The following is a 21,422-nucleotide window of genomic DNA, read 5'->3' on the forward strand; positions in this document are numbered from 1 at the left end:
AGGGACTGGCATGACCTTTCCACACAACCTGGTGATGAGAACAGGCAACATCTCCAGGGCTTTGCCCCACAGGCAAAGCAGCTGTGACATTGTGCAGGGAGCTCTGGAAAGCGTGAGCCTGATTCCCATCTACACTGCTTAGAAAGAAACCATGTGACATCGGGACCACAGCTCAGCCTCTGTGAGCCTCAGTCCCCTCATCTTGAATGAGGGTTGGTGATTACATGATATAGTGTCTGTTATCATAGACTCTTCAGGCTTCTCTCTCATTTAGGCTCTCGCTGTCCATTGCCAGTAGTTTTCATGGTAGCTTCAAAGTAAGTATTAGAAGAATTGAGAGAAACTGTGATTTTAAAAAGAAAATACAAACAAAGACTTTGAATTCCCTCATAAAAGCTAAAATACTCATTGGGGCACCTGGGTGGCTCAGTCGGTTAAGCATCCAACTCTTGGCTTCGGCTCAGGTCGTGATCTCAGGGTCATGAGATCAAGCCCCATGTCAGGCTCCACGCCAAGTGTGGAGCCGGCTTGAGAGTCCTTCTCCCTCCCCCTCTGCCCCTCCCCCTGCTCTCTCTCTAAAACAAATAAATAAATTTTTTTTAAAAAGGCTAAAATACAATATATGCATAAATAAATTCATATCATAGGTAAACGTGAAAACGAGTGCACGCCCACTTGCCAAGTTACTATTAACGAATTGTTTAATTAGAGTCCATTCTGCTGCCTTGCTTATAAGGGATGATCAATAACTCAGTAAGTCTCATCATTATTAGTACCTTCTGAGAGAGACTAAGCCTCTGTTAAATATAACACGAGACCTAGAAAGTTCACACGTCTGTGAAACTCAAGCACATTATTTCCTCCTGACAACTGTGATCAAGACAGGAGGACTCAGTTCAACCTTCAGTCGCCAACAAATGATCACAATTGTTGGCAAAGAAGGGTAAACATAAGCCTACTTAACAAATTTGCTAATTATCTTTCAGTTTAGGATTAATGTAACAAATAAATACCGGATGCCTGTGGCTTAAGTTTATCAAGTCGGTTTGTATAAACCAACAATGGGAAGTAGATTTTATCTCTTTGAAAGCCCCTGTTCTCCAACCAAGTATTTCTTGCTCTTGATTTTTCTTTCTTGCATCTGATGTGTGTTTTTACTTTACAAGGCAATCTGTCTGTCTTTATGTCCTTTTAAAATATTAGGTACATCCATGGAGAATTCTTAGAAAAGTAATGCTGAGGTTTAAAAGTAATGAAAGAAACAAACCACTGGTATGAGAATAAAATTGCCCATATGGGCAATAATAATCTACAATTGGCTGGCAGTGCTGAGTAAATGAGTGAGTAAATTATTAGTATAATTAGCTGCCATCTACCGAGGATCTTTACTAGATGCTGTATAAACACACATAATCTTTAATCCCTATAACATATGTAAAGAGATAGTTTCTGCCTTTTAAGAAATAAGGAGGCAGATTCCTCAGAGGTTAATCTGCCAAGTAACAGAGCTGAGATTTGAACCCTTGTCCACAAGCGAAGTGGGGCTAAGGGGGTACGTCTGACTTTCTGCGGTCCATTCTCATGATCTCCTTTCTTCCACATCACTAACTCTTACCCATTTTGGGATGACAGGCAGCTTCTAGGATCTGACAAAATCTATGGACCCAGAAAAGTGCACGTGTGTACCCATGCACGCTTGCACGCATGCGCGCGCACACACACACACACACACACACACACACACACACACACACTTCTGAGAAAATAATTCAAGGGACTCACGGACACCCTGAAGCAAAACCCAGGTTTGAAACCCCTACTCCTAAGACAAAATCTCTAAGTATCAACATGGCTGGATATTTTTTTAAAGATTTTATTTATTTATTTGAGAGAGAGAGAGAGTGAGAGATCACGAGCAGGGGGGAGGGGTAGAGGGAGAAGCAGGCTCACCACTGAGCAAGGGAGCCCGATGTAGGGCTCGATCCCAGGACCCTGGGATCATGACCTGAGCCAAGGGCAGATGCTTTACCAACTGAGCCACCCAGGTGCCCTACTGGATTTTTCACTCACTTGTCTCCTTTGAGCTTCCCCCTCCTTTCTGGCTTCTATGGGAGTGTTTAAAGAATAAAATAAGGCTCAGAAGCAGATATATTATCTTGTTCACATCCAAGAAAACTCTTGCTGCCCCCACGACCCCCACGGCCCCCTCTCCCCTCAAGTCTTCTCCAACTCAGGAGAAGTGAAATACCCAGCTCAGGGCAATACCCCGGAATCACCTCCCATCTGCTCTTCTGTTTACCACCGGTGTGACACAGCTTTATCAATGAATCCATCACCTCAGGCCTTCCACCGCCAGTGCAGGGTACCTATTACGTTCCAGGCACTGGACTAGTAAACAAAACTGTTCCAGGCTCTGCTCTCGTGAGACTTGCCTGCTAATGGGGGAAACAATACATTGGCATGATAAAAAAGTAAATTACAGCATATGCTAGAAGGTGGTCAGTGGCTGGAAAAAGGGAAAATAATAGACATATAATGGAGTAGTGGCGATTGTAGGGGTGGGTTTCAGCATTAAATAGATGGATATTTAAGTAGGAAGAAAAGTCAAACTTGTGGATATCAGAGGCAGGGGAGGGAAGGTGTATTTTGTTTCTTTACTGTCTTCCTTCCCCTCTAGAATGTCAGCTCCATGAAGTTAAGGGATTCTCTCTTTGCTGTTGTTCCCGGTTCTCTCCCAAGTGCCTGTAACGATGTCTAGCGTGTCGTAGGTCCTCAACAAATACAGCTGAATAGGTAAATAAGTGAACAAAGTAAAATTTACCTTTCGGGCTGGCCAAAATGAAGGGTTAGGACCACAGGTCTAAATCCTACCCTAACTACAACAATATTCTCATTTAAATGATAAATTCAGAGCAGAGAGAAAAGAAACTGAGTCAAGACAGATGCACCTCTTAGAAGGGAAAACTGAAAACTATACGGGAAAAATGATGCTAATCTGAACTCCAACTTTAGAACAACCAAATAAGGAATGGGATTTAAAAAAACAAAATGACAACAAAAAAGGAGATCCTATACCAAATAGGGTTTTAAAATTAGAAATGACCCTTGAAATATAGGGCTTCTAAATGCTGAGTGATTCGGGACACCTGGGTGGCTCAGTTGGTGAAGCGTCTGCTTTGGCTCAGGCCATGATCCCAGGGTCCTGGGATCGAGCCCCACATCGGGCTCCAGGCTCAGCGGGGAGTCTGCTTCTTCCGCTCCCTGCAGCTCCACCTGCTTGTGCTCTCTCGCGCTCTCTCAGACAAAAAGAACTAAATAAAATCTTTAAAAAGATAAATACATGCTGAGTGATTCATCAGTTAGGCTGTCAGCGAGGTGCATGGACATGTGGCAATTAAGACAGATGCCCCCAACCTGGGAAGTGTCAGCCACTCACCCCTCGCTGTACTCCCCACTGCAGACCCGCACATCCACAACACTCACCATGCACTGACGACCGTGGATTTTAAGCTTGGTTGTGGCTATTAGCTCAGTATTTACCCCTTGATGCTGATGAGTCTGAGGATACGGGTTGGGTCCCCAAGGAAACAAACAAGCGCTGACTCAGTTCTCTGGCCACAGATTACACCTCTGACTTTGTCCAGTGATCCCACATGTGCGTATCCCCAGTTATACAAGGGGACAGAGTGCATCCGTGTGTGTGCATGTGCACACACGTGTTACTCCCCCCACACACAAAAGGGCACGTGTTTCATGTTCAAGAAGGCTAAAAGTGACCACTGAGAACCGAACGACCCCCTTATGGACGTGACAATATCAAACCATGACCCTAAACACATCTCTTCCATCAACTTCTCCTGAAAATGCTATCCAACTCTAAGAAAGAGTAAGTACTATTCGGACGGAGGGCCACAGGCAGGATATACTGTCCCTCCATCTTGCCCCCAGAAGATGGCTCAGCTGGTAAAAAGTCAGGAGTGTGAGCTGCGGGGGATGCCAGAGCACATGACCTTACTGATGGTGAGTCTTCTCCTATTACAGGTAACGTGAGCCTCAGAACCTTCCTTTCTCTCCGATTAACTAGTGATACCAGGGCAAAGCTGAATCACTTTGTCGTAACAGTTCAACCCCTGCAATACTGTACATCATTAAATTTTTAAGGGAGCTCATTGGGGAAGTCCTTTAATCCTTTAATAATTGAGTTGAGGGAACGGGGCCAGTGAGGAAGAGCATTTACCTGAGCTGATATGAACTAGGTTTGGCTGCTAATGCCTTTCTAAAGATCCCACTGTGTCCATGGTGCCACTTAAAAGAGTGCAGTCCATTTGGCCCTTGCCCTTTAACTGTCAACAGGGAAATGGAAAAATAATTCATCATGAAGTACCGAAATGTGCATCACAGCGCTCCACACAGCTTTCCCTTCTAGCACTGTGGAGCTCAGTCGAAATCAAATAGAAAAACGCATTTCGTGAATCAGTTGGGTGTCTATGATATTAAATAACCTGTCACTGATTTTTTTCCCCTGAATTTACTGGCCACAGAGACAGAGCCATTGAAAAATATTCAACTCCCTTGGTAGCACCAATTTCAGCTTCATCCCCTTCTAAGTGAAGAGGTCTGGCCCCTTGACACTTACTTACTTTTCTCTTTCCTAGGGTCATATGGCTATGATGGCCCGAGACCCAAGGAAAGATGCATACCCACCCATACACTGCTCTCCCACTCTCTGTCAAAAATGTTCCCACACCTTCACTGTGCGCGTCAGACAGTTTGTGATCATGCTCCACACCTCCGAGAACTCAAAGGAAAGGCACGGAGGCAAACCATATAAACTCAAAGAGATTATGTGATTTGCCCAGGCCCACCCAGCCAAAGCAGAGGCAAGGGAAGGATTAAGGCTCAAGGCTTCTGGAAAAACCTACTGCTATCTTCTGGGTCACTCCAGTCTCTAGTCTGAGAAAGTTCACATACGAACCGGTTGTGTGAACGAGACCATAAGCAGTGATAGCCAGGTGGAGAGAGACCGGGCCACCACAGCTGACAAGGAGGACCACGTCCCCATCCTGGACGCCCTTCTCTTCAGGTTTCTGCTGAGTCTCCCAGGAAGCAAAGGCCCTTCCACTGCCAGACATGTGCACGGTCTAGCTGCCAAGCCCAGCTGACGAGCTCCGGGCTTGGGGAATTGGCCACACCATGCACACCCTGGACCACGCCGTAACCAAATGGAGTTCGGACAAATGAAGAGCAGAGACAGGGAGGTGACAGACAGCCTGGGTTTGCACTAAGACAACTAGTGTCTGAAGAAGAAGGACACGGGCTGGAGCTTCACTCCGCTGGCCCCCGCCGGCCCCTGACCCAGGGTGGCCTTGGGAAAGAAGCAACGTGGGAAGCTGCAGTGGCTACCTGAGGAGTGACAGAAAACAGACCCACCTTTGTTGGCCTCCGTTCTGTGGTTCAGTTCCAGCTAATCCACAGAACAAAGGGCATATAAATGGTCAGAACAGAGGAGAGCAGGGCCAGACCCTGTGCCCTGCGTGGGTCCCTGAGCCTTCCCCAGTCTTCTCCTCTGTCAGTTGGATGCCCCTCACTCTCCTGGATCCTCAACCTCCTTCCCTTCCTGGTGAAACTCATCTGAGCCATGAAGTAGGCTCAAGACTAGCGCATCCTATGACATCCTCCCTTCATTCTAGCTCCACCCCAGGTACTACTGTGTTTTCTTCCTTCTGATCTTTCTTCTGCTGTCCACCTTCTCAGAAGAGCTGGTCATATCACTCCCTCTGCTACTTCAACTACGTTTTCCTTTACGTTTACCCATTAAAATGCTGTCCCGTCCCCTCTATGCCTCTGATGAAACTACTCTTGAGGGACGCCTGGGTGGCTCAGTTGGTTAAGCGTCTGCCTTCGGCTCAGGCCATGATCCCAGAGTCCTGGGATCAAGCCCTGCATCGGGCTCCCTGCTCCGCGGGGAGCCTGCTTGTCCCTCTGCTGTTCCCCCTGCTTGTGCTCTCTGTCTCTCTCTGACAAATAAATAAATAAAATCTTAAAAAAAGAAAAAACTACTCTTGATAAGGTTACCAATGACTAACTGCCAATTTCAAGAGCAAACAGGCAGCCCTACTTTTGGAAAGTCCCCACCACTGCCATGTCTTCCAGAACCTCACTCACCCTGGCATACTCTCCTGCCTCTGCGTCGTCCGCCCACGGATGGGCTTCTTGAATGCCGGTGCTCTTCTTAGCCTATGTGGCATCCCCTTGGGCATTCCCCTCTTCTCGTGACTTATGTGATAATATATCCTAAAGCTCGGGGTCCCTTGGTTATGTATTACTACGTACTATTCAGTAGCTTGGCGCTTACCACAATTTGAAATATGCCTTTATTTATTGGTTTATTTTCTGTCACCTTCCATGAAGCTTTTGTAACAACCCCAAGCAAGTTACCCATTGATTAACTCATCCATTCAACCCACAGACATTTGTCTAATGCCTACTGTGTGTCAGGTACCGTGCAAGATGCTGGAGATACAGGTCTCAAGAAACAAAACACCAAACAAAAACAGGAAGGTCCCTGCCCTCACAGAGTTTATGACCTACTGACACAGGCCACAAAGCAACAAAAAATATAGACTTCATACGGTGACAAGCACTATGGAGATCATGAAGAGCACTGAGTAATGCAGAACCAAGGGACTTAAATGAGTGGGCTCTCTGTCCTACAGGCCAGGCCTCTCTTCAAACAATCTTATTCTTCTCTTAGGCATCTGTTTAATTTATGTCTCTAAACAGTCTCTGCTAGATTGTTAATACATCCGTGCTTCATCTTACTCATTTTTTACATACCTGGCACATAGAGGAATTTAATAAGTCTGTTTGATGATTAGATGAATGAATGAGTGATTTAATTAATAAACCAACTGTTTATAAGATTCCATTTAATTCTCAATTTGAGAAATCCGCATACAACCAGGTAAAATGCATTCCAGTTACTGCTGTATTACCTGAAATCTCTAGTTTCATTACACGCCAGTTTACAGAGATTAAATTCAGACCCACATTCCATCTCTCAAAAATTGACTGGAACTAGTTTTAAGTGAATCAAGCGTCAGCACCGGTGAGTGAAATAATACAATACAGGAATACTGTATTTCCTAAAACCAAGATTCCACTCTCCCTTTTTTGATCCAGCCAGGTCACGTAATAAACAAGAGGGAGTCAGCAGTTCTGGAAATCGGCCTCATACCAGGGCAGAGCGGGATCTTTTCTAGCTGAGGCTGGGGCTTGCTTGAGCATACAACACAGTTCAGAAGAAACCTTGGAAAAGGGTTATGCAAGGAATGGATGGACAGCTGCTAGCTAGTCCCAATGGAAGTTATGTTTGGAAGGCTCCAGATCTGATATTTAACAGTTCTGCTGCCAAATGTGCAGACAGGCTCCCAGAACAAGCCACCAATAGCAAACTCTGGGAGCTGCAGAGAGAAAAATGGATGCTTGTCTGCCTTTTTGTCATTCTTCCGGTGGGGAAGAACGACTAAGCTAGAGGGACAATGGAGCCCAATGCAGATGGTATGGGACAGGAAAGGATGGAGGCAGGATGGCTTTGTGGGTGTAGTTTGATAAACAGGAGTGATGGGTGTATGCTAGCAGCTTTCACACACACACACACACACACACACACACACAGGCAATCCCCAAATCCAAAAAACTTCCTTTAAAATCACGCAATATATAAACAGCTGACCATCAGAAGGCTGCCTGAAAGCTCAAGTATCTAGCAGGTGGGGACTTGTTTTCCAAGAGCTGGTTCAACAGGACAAACTGAGAATTGTGATCTCACTGAGGTATGAACACCAGAATTCAAGCAGCAGATGGTGTGATTTAGAGGAAAGGCCATTGGACCAGGAGTCCGTGGTTGGGGACAGCATCCCAGCTTCCCTCTTCACCAACAGCATGACCTTGGGCAAGTTCTTAACCTCTCTGAGCCTTAGTTTCCTAGCTATAAAATGCAGAGGGAGGGGAAAAAAAAACCTCTCCTTATCTAACTTTAGAAATTGTTGTGGGGTCCAAAAAGATAATACATGCAAAGGCTCTTTGAAAATGGGAAAGTGGGGCACCTGGGTGACTCAGTCATTTAAGCAACTACCTTCGGCTCAGGTCATGATCCCAAAGTCCAGGGATCGGGTCCCGCATCGGGCTCCCTGTTCAGCAGGGAGCCTGCTTCTCCCTCTACCCCTCCCTTCTGCTTGTTCTCTCTCTCTCTCAAAAATAAATAAAATCTTAAAAAAAAGAAAAAAAGAAAATGGAAAAGGATACATTTTTTTCAACACGTCCTTTTATGGTAATTCCTACAAGCCAAGCATTGACCTGTATACTTTATAAATATTAACCCAAAGTGACCCTATGAGGTTGGTACTATCATTACTCCCCGTTTTATTTTATTTTTTTTAAACATTTTATTTATTTATTTATTTTTGACAGAGAGAGCGAGAGAGCACAAGCAGGGGGAGCAGGAGGAGAGGGAGAAGCAGGCTCCCTGCTCACGTGGGGCTCAATCCCAGGACCCTGGAATCATGACCGGAGCTGAAGGCAGACGCTTAACCATCTGAACCACCCAGGCGCCCCTCATTACCCCCATTTTAGAGAGAGGAAACCAGCACTGAGAAAGTAAGACTCTTGCCCATGGAAATGGCTAGTGAGCAACAGAGCAAGGACGTGATCCCAGACACCCAGACACCCACAGTCTATGGTCTTAACCACTACACCATGCAGAGTTACCATGCACAGCTCCTGAGAATCTACATTCGTTTACTCATATAAAAAAAGTCAGCAATAATACCCAACCTCGTATAGTTCTCTGCATTTTACCAAAAAGCTTTCCGTGTTCATTTTCTTACTCAATTCTCACAACAACGCTACGAGGTTGTGAGCATATTCCCTCATACAAATAAGGACATTGTGGTTTGGACATCTCTTGACAGTAGGACATGTGTTTCCAGTTATTTTCCAGCAATGGAGGGAGCTACACAGTGCCCAAACCAACCATACCCACCTGTCCAACCGCTTCCATCTATGGATATGGATTTTTGAAATGGAAGAGCCCGACCAAGAGCAGAACCCAGAAGAAAAGGAGCAGGTATATAATCACGACCCAGCCTTATACACAGACAAACAGGAAAGCACCTTCAAAGTGGTATTTGCATTGTCCATAATTATCTCCTATACTGGTCCCATTCTAGGACCTCAAATCCTACTGTAAGGTAGTCATTCCTTTTCAACTGAATGCCCTTCGAGTTAAAAAGTATCTTTGAAAGAACACCACATTCTCATGTACATCCCAAGTGAATTATTTCATAATAGCTTGTCCAATTTGACAGATAACTAAGACCAAGCGCTAGCCTGTACACAAGATAATATGAAATTTGAAAGGTCACAAGATGGGTTCAGAGCACAAGATAAGCAAGAAGGCAAGACTGAGCTGAGATCCTGAAAAGGGGGTGGTATAACTAGTGCTCTGGATGAATCTAGGGATGCCAGGTGCGTAGAGCCCCAAGGGAAAGAGAGGCACAGGGACCAAGCAACACTCCTGCCAAGGAAATGCAAGAGAGGGTCTTCTGGAATGTTCTTCCACTTTGGGTTTCCAAAGTATACCTCGCGGCTCCGCCGACTGGATTTCGTCTCTGAGGAGCTGTGCCTGGATCCCTGTGAAGGGGGCGGCCATCACTGTCTGTGCAGCCGGAAGACATGCACAAAGGAATCCCTGCTACAATGCAGGAGGGCAGGAGGAGAAGGCGTGAGAGGAGCCAGCAGCAGGGGAGGAAGCTCTCGATGGTTATGTTAAAAAGGATTTGTTCCACTGTCAAAACCAGAAAGCTCTCCCCAAGAGCCTGCTTTAGGAAAGGAAGCCTGAAATGACAGAGAGGGGGTGGGTGTATTAAGGAGGCTCCTTGGAAAAGAGGCTGAAGTGAGGGGGAGAGTGGCACTGGGCCAAAGGCAGGTATGGCCGGAAAAATCCACCTCTGAACTGGGATGGTCCGTCCGCCAACGCCTGGGGAAAGGACAGAAACTGGGCTCTGGCATTTCTGCTGGGTCCCAGAAAGAGGGTTCCCCAAGCCAGCCTCACTCTCTAGGGCAAGGACAGTCCTTTAAGTCCAGGCCCCTGGAGCACTCATCCACCCTGGTTCTCCCCAGGGACTAGGAGAGGGCCCAGTGGCCGCCAAGCTCCTGAAAACTGTACAAGCCACGCCTTCTCCACTCAACTGCCCATTCCCCACTGGGGACCCCACCTTATCCCCCAAAGACATCAACCCCTTCTCCAGCATGGAGCTAGGGGCCCCAGGCCAAGCTGTGGCATCGGCTCCTACTTGGTTAGGTTCAGGCTATTGGAGTACTCAAACAAAGACATATTTGGACCCTCCTGCAGAGAGAGAGGGGACCGTTCCTGGGCCCAGAGGGAGCTGCCCTTAATCTGCTGCACAGTGAATGACAACAATGTTAAGAATGAAAATATGGTTTGGGGGGATCGTCCCCAGGAGCCCAACATTTTGGTATTTAAAGGAACTTTAATGAGCTTAAGAGGCTAATCTTGAGTTCAGGAGGGGGTGTTTTGTTTTGTTTTGTTTTCAAAAATCCTTTTAAAGGTTCCTGAGGCTCCAGAGGGAGGGGGCACCAGAACTGTGAGTCAAGGCGTGGCGCTGGAGTAGCTGAGGGGCCCGGATGGAACAGGAAAGGAGGCTGCTAGAAAGATCCCTCCCCACTGCAGCCGCAGAACCTGGTGCTCTAGAGATAAAGGAGGGTTCTTCCCAGGCTGGACAAGTGCCATGTCCACAGAAGCAGCAAGAAGCTGAGAATGAATGGTGTGTTTACATCCTATCAGGATGCCAGTCGGGTTTCTCACCAAATAACTCCTTCTGGTTTACTGGTGACAGCATCAGACGCAGGTGCTTCTCTGACCACCCCCCCTCCCCCAGAAACATCCATCTAGAGTGGCAGCACATAAGGTGGCATCCATGGAGGTACGAGGCACACTCAGAAGATGTGCAGGGGCCCCTAACTGGTCACCCAAAGAGCAAGGGTCATGGGATCGTGCAAACCTGAGGGGTATGCCCCTTGCCAATGACTGAGCTGAACCCTGCTCCATAACTGGGTGGCCATGGGACAGGACTCTGACTTTTGCATCCAGAAGACTAATTAGTTTCCCCCACGTGAGCAAATCAAAAGAGGACTCATGGTCCATACGGATGGCCTGGGTGGGGGGGGGGAATGAAACAGTTGATGAGATGGTATTTAAGTAAGATCTGATGCTGGCAAGAGTCAAGTTACTAGAATTCCACAGGGCACAGGAGGGTGAGGGGGAGGCAGAATGGGACGGGGCCAGATGTGAGCACCAGATAGAGCATGTGGTCCATTCCCAGCAATGCTGGACGCTAAAGATATTTGTTATATGCGCAGAGTTTAATTGGGCCTGTCAGGCAAGGTAGGCCAGCCCATAGTGGCCAGCCATCCATCAGGGCTGGTCCATTATAGGATAATAATGATCAAACAGCAATCTAATAGGATGGGGAGACACTGGAGTCAGAAAACCCAGACATGTTTACTGTTATCCAAAAATAGGATCCCCAAACTGGAAGCTGGAAAGGCTGGGAGAGACCAAACTCTTTCATGGAGCTTCAGCTAGAGGGCTGGGAAAAGCACAGTCCATTTTTGTATTTTCAGTTGTTGTGACATTATGGTACGCTAATGGGGAATCCGGCAATGGTTTCCTTAGGTTCTGGCTAATCCAAGCATGGTGGCCAGGTGACAAGCTCCTCGGTTCGCCAACTGAGAAGAACAGCCCAGAGGTAGGTTTTAAAAAAAAATTTTTTTAATTACTCAGCTGCGGTTGTCTGTGATGGGACCAAGTCTACACATAAGGTGGGAAACGGATGGAGGGCCATGGTTTTTATTCCTTCCATGATGTCTTCGCTAATACGTCAGTGTTTCTGCTGCATTCCAATCGAATCTGCTGTGTAATGCCCAAAGAAACTTAATCCCTATCCTAAGTCTCATTTTATTTATTTTCAGTAGTGTGAAAACAAACATGTAGCAAGATGACAGTGTTTACACCTCCTTTTTAGCCGATACAGCTCTAATCCTCCCGCTAATTAATGCCAGGGCCCGTAGCAGTTTTATTAATTTCGTCCTGGTTAAAAATATAGAGACAGATAATTGTGCTTCACTAAAATAACAATTTGACATTTGGAAGGTGTTTCCCTCATTTCAGCAAGGCGGTTGGCGGGGTTTCATTTAATATATGACAAAGAGACACAAAGCGGCAGCCGACACTGGTCAGCGATAACATAACTAATTCCAATTGTGATAAATTGACTAAAATGTCCCGCAGCGTGCTAGTCAAAAAGACTGCGGAGACTATGTAAATCCCAAGCCGGTTTTCCTGTAGGTTCCAGTAAAACAGGGCACACAGGAAAAAGAAGGGCCTCTGGTCTCTTGTCCCCTAATATCATTTCCTTCAGAACCCTTTCTTCATTTTGCTCCTAAAATCACCAACTTTCCCACACCAAAGCTGCAAAGGCCACTGGCAACACCGTTCTGCATGTCACTAAGAGACTTTCAGAAAAACACAGGTGTTCCTAGGGGGCAGCCTTAGGCCTGCTGGCAAGAGGACAGGGCCCTCCTGGGAGAGGGACCCTGCTGCTCGCCACAGAGGCTGGGAGAGGCACGCCACCCCCGGCGGGGCCCCCAATCCTCCTGATCTCAGCCTGCAAGTGGCTTGCTAAGAGCTCCCCTCTGAAGATGTGAAAGGACACTGAAAAATCCACATTAGAAAGATATTAAAAAAAAAGGAATTGAAAAGCACTCAAATAGGGCTAAGGGTTCAGTTATGGCAGAAATTATTTTTAAATCTTTCCATGTGATTGCACATTTCCCCCACATCGCTCATTCCCTAATGTTGTACAACTGTACTTAACACTCAAGTGATCGGGATTCAATGTGGGTCATTTTGAACGTGATGGGATTCAACAATGACCTGTGGTATGGGCGTTGACTCTAAGAGGCTTTACTAAATTTCTGATAATATAAGGAATATTTTAAATCCTCGCCTCTTGTTTCACTTCGAAATGCCGCGACCCAAACAATTTCTTTGACCGCAAAGAATAATTAGCCGATAATTTAAGAAATGGAATTGTTCTCATTAGAGCAAGAATACCTGCTCATGACCTCCAAAAAAATTTCTTCCGGAATTAGAAAGCAATGACAAGGCCTCTCTAAAATCAATAACAGTATTTTGGCGAATGCAAAACTTATAAATGAGAAAAATGAAACTGAAAGGCAAGACAAACAATGAACTTTCAGAACAGCTCCTGTCACTGAAATCTAAAAGCAAAAACAGCTCCTTAGCTGGGTAGATGACAGAAGTCCCAGGACTCTAGAGTATGTACAACTGGACTGGATAAATAACTTTTTATAATGTGCTCCATTTATGTAAGGATCAAAAGAATCCCACAGCCCTCCACTGAAAAGCAATGTTCATATACAATTCCCAGAATACTATTAATATCTACTTGTGCTGTCTAATTTTATTTCAAAATTTTAAGTCTTAGATTCCAAGGAAGTCCTACCCGGGGACCAATCCATATAAAAAGAGAAAACACCTCTGAGCAAGGACTGTTTCCAATCACCCTGCAAATAAAAAAAGAGATTACTCGGCCCACACCAACACACAGCCACAGCCCGTGGACGGTGCTTATCCCGAGCTAAACCCCCCTGCAATTTAATGCAGACATCAATTTATTACCTAGCTGTGTTTGATTTTTATATTCCTTACATTTTATTATACCAGGAGTGGGGCCAACAAAAGATCAAGTACAGCAAAAACCTACAACTGCCTCTGTAATTTCATCTGTGGGCTCCCTTCTAGGAGTAACTGTATGCCCAATTTTGATCTGCAAGTAATGTCACAGTAATAAAACCAAACTAATTAACTAATTCTTCTCCCTACACACAGACACACACACACACACACACCCCCTACACTACCTTGATAAAACGCAAAATTAGTTCATTACTGGTCCTAATAGAGATCATTACCCCAGCCATTTTCTCCGAGGGGCTGCCAATCAGCAGGGCAAAGGCAAGACAGAGAAAGCTCTAAATGTGACATCCGCTCTGCCCCCATTTTAGTCCCTGTCTTCAGAAAATTGGTCTGCTCCAAAAGAAAGGGGAGACAACATGGACCGGCCCTCTGAGGAAAGGTCTCCCAAGGCCTGGGATTTGCTGACATGTGGGGAGTTGTGATGTTATGAGAACAGACCTGATGACAGCAGCACTATCCCACTCTGCTCCGAGGGTGTCCAGAACAATCTAAGGGATAATGATAAACTTCACATGTGAGGGGAGAGGGCCCCGGCTGACGCACCAAGCTGCCAGGCACATGAAAGAAACAATATAAACTTGATTTAAATGTGGGATCCCTTCCAGAAGGCTTAATTATCTATTGTATTACTACATTCCCGTTATTCAGCAGCCTCTTCTGTCTCCAGCTGAAGTCCAACTACAGTATTTGTTTGGAACAAATTCAGGGAAAACTCCAAACTACCCAGATCACAGAGGACTCAGTTAAATAGGGAACAACAGTTATATAAATAGAAGTCCCCTAGGCTGGAAAATATTTGGTTATCTGCTAACTTTCAGGCACACTGAAAAGAGTGGAATCCAGTTTTTAAACATCCTTACCTATAGCACCCTCCTGTTTTAAATCACTCGGTACAGCTTCAGCAATTCTGTAAACGTCTCATCCCACCTAACTAGTTATTTTTCTTTGATGACCTGTCATGCTCAAAAAAGATCACCTCCAGTTCTTAATTTCTGTGGACATTCATAAATCAGTGTTCTGCACTCTGGCCCTAAATGTTTATTTGTTTTGGATGATCAGAAGATAAATGACTCCTAAGGGTGTCATAGTGTAAGAGACAAATATTTAACAAAACATCCTGAAGTCTGAAATGAATGGCTGTGTCTCAGATGCCACTGTCCATTCCATTTTTTTTAATTAGACAAATTTGGTGTTTGACACCAAGAAGGTGTAACCACTAGCTGATCGAGTAGAATTTGCACTTTTTAGCTGGCCACCTGACTCCACGAACAGGCAGCTAATAATTCAAGTGTAAAACTGCCCACAGCCAGGAAAGCACCTATAAATGGTTAAAACAAATACAATAAACTTGCTTTGTTAATATTATGTTTCTGCCCTTCACCGAAGACTGCACACTAGCTATGCGTTCTTTCATTTTAATGTGTAGGAACAGCATTTCAACTTGGCGAATCCGGCGAGCAGGGCATGCCTGACCTGCATCTTCATGATGTGCTTCCTCATTTACCCCCATGCAGCCCCACCACCTCACCTCCAGCTCTTTTTCCTCTCCCTCCGTTTGCCTTGTCTGGGCCTCAGATTTTAAAAAGATCCACCCAAAAGGGCAAAATTATTTTTAAATAATCAGTTCATTCAAGAGGAAAAAAGTGCTCTCTGTGACTATCTCATGATACCTGTAACTGAAAACGTCCTTCTGGATGACAAAGATCTGGTCATTCCAGAGGGCTCCTAGGCAATACCTATTCCTGCACTTAGAGGAGGCTTCTAAGAAATCCTTGACAGTTGGGAGAATACAGAAGGCAAACGGGCGAGGCTGAAAGCCCCCTGAAGGCAACTCCATCTCATAGCCTCTCAGCACACAGCCCCTTGCCTTGCATAGAGAAGCTTGATGATAACAGGTGGCTGAACAAAGGAATTTGTCTGCAGCCTAGTTTTGAAACAAACAACCGCAGCAACCCCGATGCATGCTGATGCTGAAGATGATCGGATATATTAAAACCCCATTTTGTTGGGAAAAGGGAATGGGGTTGGGATGGGGAACAGAGGAGAAACTAAGAATAAAACTCATCTTTTAAAAAAAATATTGAGGGGTTGGGCACAGACCCGTGCTGACAGGGCGCCATGAGCTAAACGAGTGCGAGCAACTCCATTTTGGACATGTGTTTCCAAAATAGATGTTAAAATTAAAATTAAACCCCCTCATTGTAACGTCAACACCTCTCTGAACAATACAGCTTGCGTTCCTCTACAAAATCTTCCTGGTTCCGGCCAACAGCTTGCAAGTCGATCCCTGCAATTTTCCCTTTGCAGAAATAGCTGTGAGAGAGGAGAACTGACCTTAGTGGGCTCCTAATAAGCCCAAACCGCGCCAAACCTGGGGGGCTGAAATGGAGGGGACATTGTTGTGTTAAGTACTTTACAACAACTGTTTCTTCCCCTCTTGACACAGCCTGACTTCCTTAAAGAAGATCTGACTGGCCAGACAGCTGTGTTGACCCTTAAGCCTTCTTTGATTCGTGATTTTTTTTTTAACAAACAGAATAGAAATTCACAATCCAAATCCTTTCCTAAGCTCCAACACTTTTGAATTCGCTAGTGTTGTGCCTGAAGGATGTGGACATCTCAGTAATCTATAAGCAGAAAGATAAAGATTGGGTCTACACCATCCCAAAACCTTCAGATGAAAAGCAAGATGGGGGGGGGGGGAAGCGAACAATCAACCAGAAGCTTTATCCAAAGGTGATACTTGAAGTTCTGCAGGCAAAATCTGCTTAATTCCCTAAAAATTGCACTTTTCACTCAGACACTGTGGCAACAAACAGACAACCAAGAACAGATACGGGCATGTCTTCTTTAAAAAATGTTAACCATAATTACCACTTTGTAAAGTGGTCATGTGTTTTCATTTCTTTATTCATTCCTGTATTGTCCAACGGGTCCAAAGCAGAATGTGTATTCTTTTTAGTGCTAAAAATGTAAAGTTATCTTTTCAAAATGCCCAGTACCCCTTCCACAGGAGGATTAGGGTTAGTAAAATTCAAGAAGAGAATGGCAAAGGAGCACTGTCCGGCAGAAAAAATGGTGTGTGTGTGTGTGTGTGTGTGTGTGTGTGTGTGTGTGTGTGGTCACTAGGTGTAACCACTTTGCCTGTGTTCAGAAAACCTCACAGCCCAGGCAACCCTGAAAGGAAGATATTTCTGTTCTCAGTGGGTTTTTTTTCTTTTTTCTTATATGGAGCCTTCTGCACACCCCCCTTCCCTGTGTTTTCAATAACGTGATAGGAACTGCTTTTCCTGCACACTGCCCCTCCCTTGATTATCCTCCCGACTGCTGTCTCTTTTATTCACCAGTAACAAATGCGGAATTCTCCTGGGCGCGCACGCGCGTCCCCTCGGCCACACACACCAATCTAGTGTGCAAAAAGAGAGGCCTGCGATGCCGCCGCTTTTCTTTCCTTCAGTACCACGCACAGCTTTGCGAAGTCCGTGTCCGCATTGACTAGCCCTTTTGACAAGGAAAAGCAGTTCTCTCTCCATGGACCCACTAAGCAACTCCGGGCCTGTCTGGCGAGAACCAGGAAATCCTTCTAACTCCCATCCAGGCCGCATCCAGGCTTTAGGCATTACAAAAATCTAGATTCCAAATAATTTACTTTCTTAAATACCTGCCGCCTAATTCTCCTCCAAACACACCAGAACGGTCACGTCGGCAGGAGACAACTGAATCCGGCGCAAGGCTGCAGGGCACACCCACGCGGGAATTCGGGGTCGGGGCAGGGGGAGCTGTGCAGTGGAGGAGGGAGTCTCAGATCAGGCCCCGTTTCTGGCCTAACGGCCCCTGCGCCCCAGGGTTTTTGAGAAACGGGGCGGGGATCGGGGACAGGGAGAGAAAAGGCAAACAGGATGTGCGCGGAGCTCAGGGGGGCCCCCCGCGCCATTTCTGAGACCAGTCTGTCGCGAAGCCAGGGGACAAAGCCAAGCGGGAACCGCGCACAGGGGACGGAAGCCGTGGGAGCAGAAACCTCGCTGCTCGCCCTAAGCGCCTGGGTGGCGCAGACACGTGGCTAAGACGGAGTGGGAACCCCGTGAGCAGACATGGGCCACTGGCAGCCCGCAGGGCACCCCAGGGAAGGGGAGAGCCGGGAATGAGAGGGATGGGGTCAGAGCCCCCACAGAGGTGTGTCCCCCTGGAAGCGCCAGGTCGGAGTAGGAGCCTGGGAGGACTGCATACCAGGCGAGCACACCGTGGACGGTGGCGTCACTCGCGCCCCTGTGGGCCGGGCAGTGGCAGGGCGCACCGTGCACGTCTCCAAGGCCCGGGGGAGGGCAGCCCGCTACAAGCTGGGGGTGAACCGGCCCTCCGCGTCTCTGGGTGCACGGGTGCCTCTAGCGCCATCCCGAAGCCGATGGGGGTAAAGGAGGACCGAGTCTCCAGCGCTTGCTGGTGACCGCGTGGGGGCCGCGCTCACTTACTTCTCGTAGTCATACTTGCAGTAGAGCTTCTTGTCCCGGTAGAAGCAGGTGGTCTCCAGGGGCTCTTTGCAGGAGGCGCACTGCACGCACTGTTCATGCCAGAAGCTGTCGTTGAGCCTCAGCAGAAACCTGTCCGAGATGACCCGTTGACAGCCCTCGCAGACAGACTTGGGGCTCACCGCTCTGCCTACAGCAGCAATAGACGTTCTCGGGTCAACCGCGCCGGCCCAGCATCCCGGCCAAAGCTGGCCGGGACCCGCTCTGTTCACTACACGCCCACGGATTTCTCCCGCGCCCCCACCCTGGGAAGCCCCCGCTAATCAACCAAACCGCGTTTTAGAGAACAGAGAAAAATCGAACCAGGTGTTGTTTCTAACAAACAGCAGCTCTATGGGAAGGTTCACATTCTACCGGGGAGGGGGTGTAAATCAATAATAAGGGACCTTAATTATCAAACCTACCGAGGTATTCGCGCAAATGTGCGCACAGCCAGTAAAATTAGGCTACAGATAAATTTGCGCTCCAAGGTTTATCACCTAAGCATTAAGTCACTCACTATGCTTGTCTCTTTTGACTAATATGAAAACTGCGAGTCTATAAAAAGAATTTGGGGGGACTGGTTTTTTCTTCTGCTAAAACGCAATTCTGTTGTATTTTTTGAGGGAAAACTTTAAAATTTTTATTTCCTTCCTAAAAAGTCTCAGACGTACAGAAAAATACCATCTCGCTCCAGGCAAACAGTATCGTTGAAAGCAATGAACCCCAAAGTGCTGCGCCTTGGTTGGAGTACAAGTTGCAGGTGGGTTTACACGTATACTTTCATGTGTATATATGTATGTTGACATATACATAATTACAAAGCATCAAAATAGAAGGGAAAAAGGAAAGAAGCAGGGCGCCGAGATGCCAGGGGCATTCCAGGAATCCCGCAAGCTCAGCTACAGCGCAGTCGAGCGAAACCCACACCAAACCCACTCCACGCAAATGGGGAATGCTCTCTACCCTACCCCCTTGGATTTTTGTCTGTTTTGTTCCTTTATTTTGCTGGGGGGGGTGCCCTTTTTTAGGATGTGGGAACGCTTGGCCGCCTTTGTCGGCACATTTCACAGCTATTTAAAGAAGGCCTTGCCCCCTGATAACAATACTCTTGTGCGTGGTGTCCCAAAGGGCCTGACCCTTCCCCATTTCCTTGCTACACTCCTGTCGCTTTTTCCCTTGGGGGATCCCGCTACCAGCTCCTGAGTGGGGGCAGTCGCCTTGGGGCATGCAGGGAGGGCTAAGAAAAGTAGCGAGATAGTCTTCAGTTGTAAAATTCTCTATTCGTTCTGCCCTGTGTCGGCGTTTAGGGCCAGGCCCCGGGCGTTGGGAACCGCCGTAAGCCGGCGGAGCGCACATCGCGGGCCCCGGCGCCCGCTGTAGACACAAGGTAGCGCGCGCTCCGTGCCAGGGCAATGCCAGCTCTGCCCCCCCGCCCCGCGCTCTTCCGACGCTGCACGGAGTCGAGAAGTTTCCCAAATCGCGGTTGAAAGAGGGGAACGCAGTGCGCGTGATTTCGTTTCATCTGGGGAGTAGGGGGGAATTCCTCTCCGGATGTGGTTTCTCCAGCCAAACTGTCTCATCGCCTTCACCCCGCTCTAGCGGTTCCGAAGGACGGAAAGAGGCAAGAGGTTTAAATGACAAAACGAAAATCCCTCCCGCTAAAATACTAAAACACCCGCTGCCCACACCTGAAAACCACCAAGGTCGGTGTGGGAGGTGGGGTTGAGAACCCTTGGCCTCAGATCAGCGAGACCCGCGCGTGTGAACACCCTTCCGAGGCCCTTGGCTCGCGGCTCCTAGCGGTCGCTGCAAATGGATTGGGGAGGTAGCGGGGAAAGCCGCCCGCCTCGAGGTCCGGCTCCAGTTAATTATAAAACCCAAGCGAGGGCCCTGCGGTGCGGGCTAATCCCCGCGCTGCGCTGCCCACCCGCCCGGAAAAGCCCTTCGGCCGTGCCCGAGGCTGAGACTGGGGCTGGAGTTGGTGGGGACCAGAAGCTGCCTCGAACTTGGGCGCCTTCGAGCCTCAGGTTGCCTATGCTCGCCCCTAGGCCCCCGAGAAGCGGGCGGCGTTTATGAGATGTCGATCAGCTCCGTGATTAAAAATCCAGCCCGGAGTATTTTTAATCACTTGCCACTCAGACGCCCGCGAGCAATCTCGCCCGCCCCTCGCGGCTTTGGGGAATTCGGTGCCCGGCGAGCGAGGCCTGGGGCGGCTTGTCGGTTTGGGGTAGGAAGGACCCATGGGGACTGACGGACAGACGGAGCGTGGGCTCCACTGAGTGCCGGACGCGGGGCGCGGTCTCCCTTATTGCCGAACGGGTCCCGGCGAGCTGGGCTGCACAGAGCTGGGGTCTGTCTGGTGGAAAGAGGGTGCGCCCGGGGCGCACGGCCTGAACACTCACCCAGCAGCGAGGAAAAGGACGCCGAAGTCTCGATGGCGCTTTGGAAGTTCTCCTCCATCTTCAGGCCGTCCAGCATGTTCGGGCCGGGCCGGAAGGACCTGTAGAGGGGAGGAAACGATGCTTCTGGGGTCCGTGCCCTCGGGGACCGGGAGCCCGCAGCCGCCACGCTCCTGGGAAAGGACGGAGGGAGTGTCCAGGGTCACCAGAATGAGCCGGGAGGGTAGAGTCCAGCCAAGAGAAAGGTGGGGTGGGAGGAGAGAGACGAGTCACCGCGAACTGCTCTGACTGATCTGATTTCACTTGAAGTCAACGCGTTTTGTACTTAGACCTCCGCCCCCCAACGGCGCTTCTCCTTCGCTTGCCCCCCCCCCCGTACACACACCCTCACCCCGTCCCCAGGCCCAGGTTTCCCATCCCGAGTCCGACTCCGCCCTAACCTATAGCGGGCCCCAGGGACAGCTCTGCGGGAACCCAGCGACGTGGGTTAAAAGACCGGGATAAAAGGAGGGGGTGTTCCCTTCGCGGGGCCGGGCCCAGGCACGAGGGCCTGCGAGGTCTACGGCCCGCGCCCCGACCGGCCCGGGGCGTCCCTCACCTGCCCCGGCCCAGGCGGGGCCGAGAGAGCGAGCCGGAGCGCACCCGCCTGCT

General features: G+C 48.1%; 1 protein-coding gene across 1 annotated transcript in view; it reads right to left on the reverse strand.

The window, feature by feature from the left end:
• LMX1A (LIM homeobox transcription factor 1 alpha) overlaps positions 1-20,850 on the reverse strand; it is a 151,974-nt gene extending 131,124 nt beyond the window's left edge. Inside the window, exons 1-2 of the mRNA XM_028104751.1 lie at positions 20,775-20,850; positions 18,334-18,520 (exon numbers count right to left, since the gene is read on the reverse strand). Coding sequence (XP_027960552.1) covers positions 18,334-18,520; positions 20,775-20,850 — 263 coding nt within the window. The remainder of the gene's footprint in view (positions 1-18,333; positions 18,521-20,774) is intronic.
• Positions 20,851-21,422: the final 572 nt, after the last annotated feature.

The sequence above is a fragment of the Eumetopias jubatus genome, unplaced genomic scaffold, assembly GCF_037043125.1.
Source record: "Eumetopias jubatus isolate StellerSeaLion01/CBP00866 unplaced genomic scaffold, mEumJub1_p1.0 scaffold_12, whole genome shotgun sequence".
In the NCBI taxonomy this organism is placed as follows: domain Eukaryota; kingdom Metazoa; phylum Chordata; class Mammalia; order Carnivora; family Otariidae; genus Eumetopias; species Eumetopias jubatus.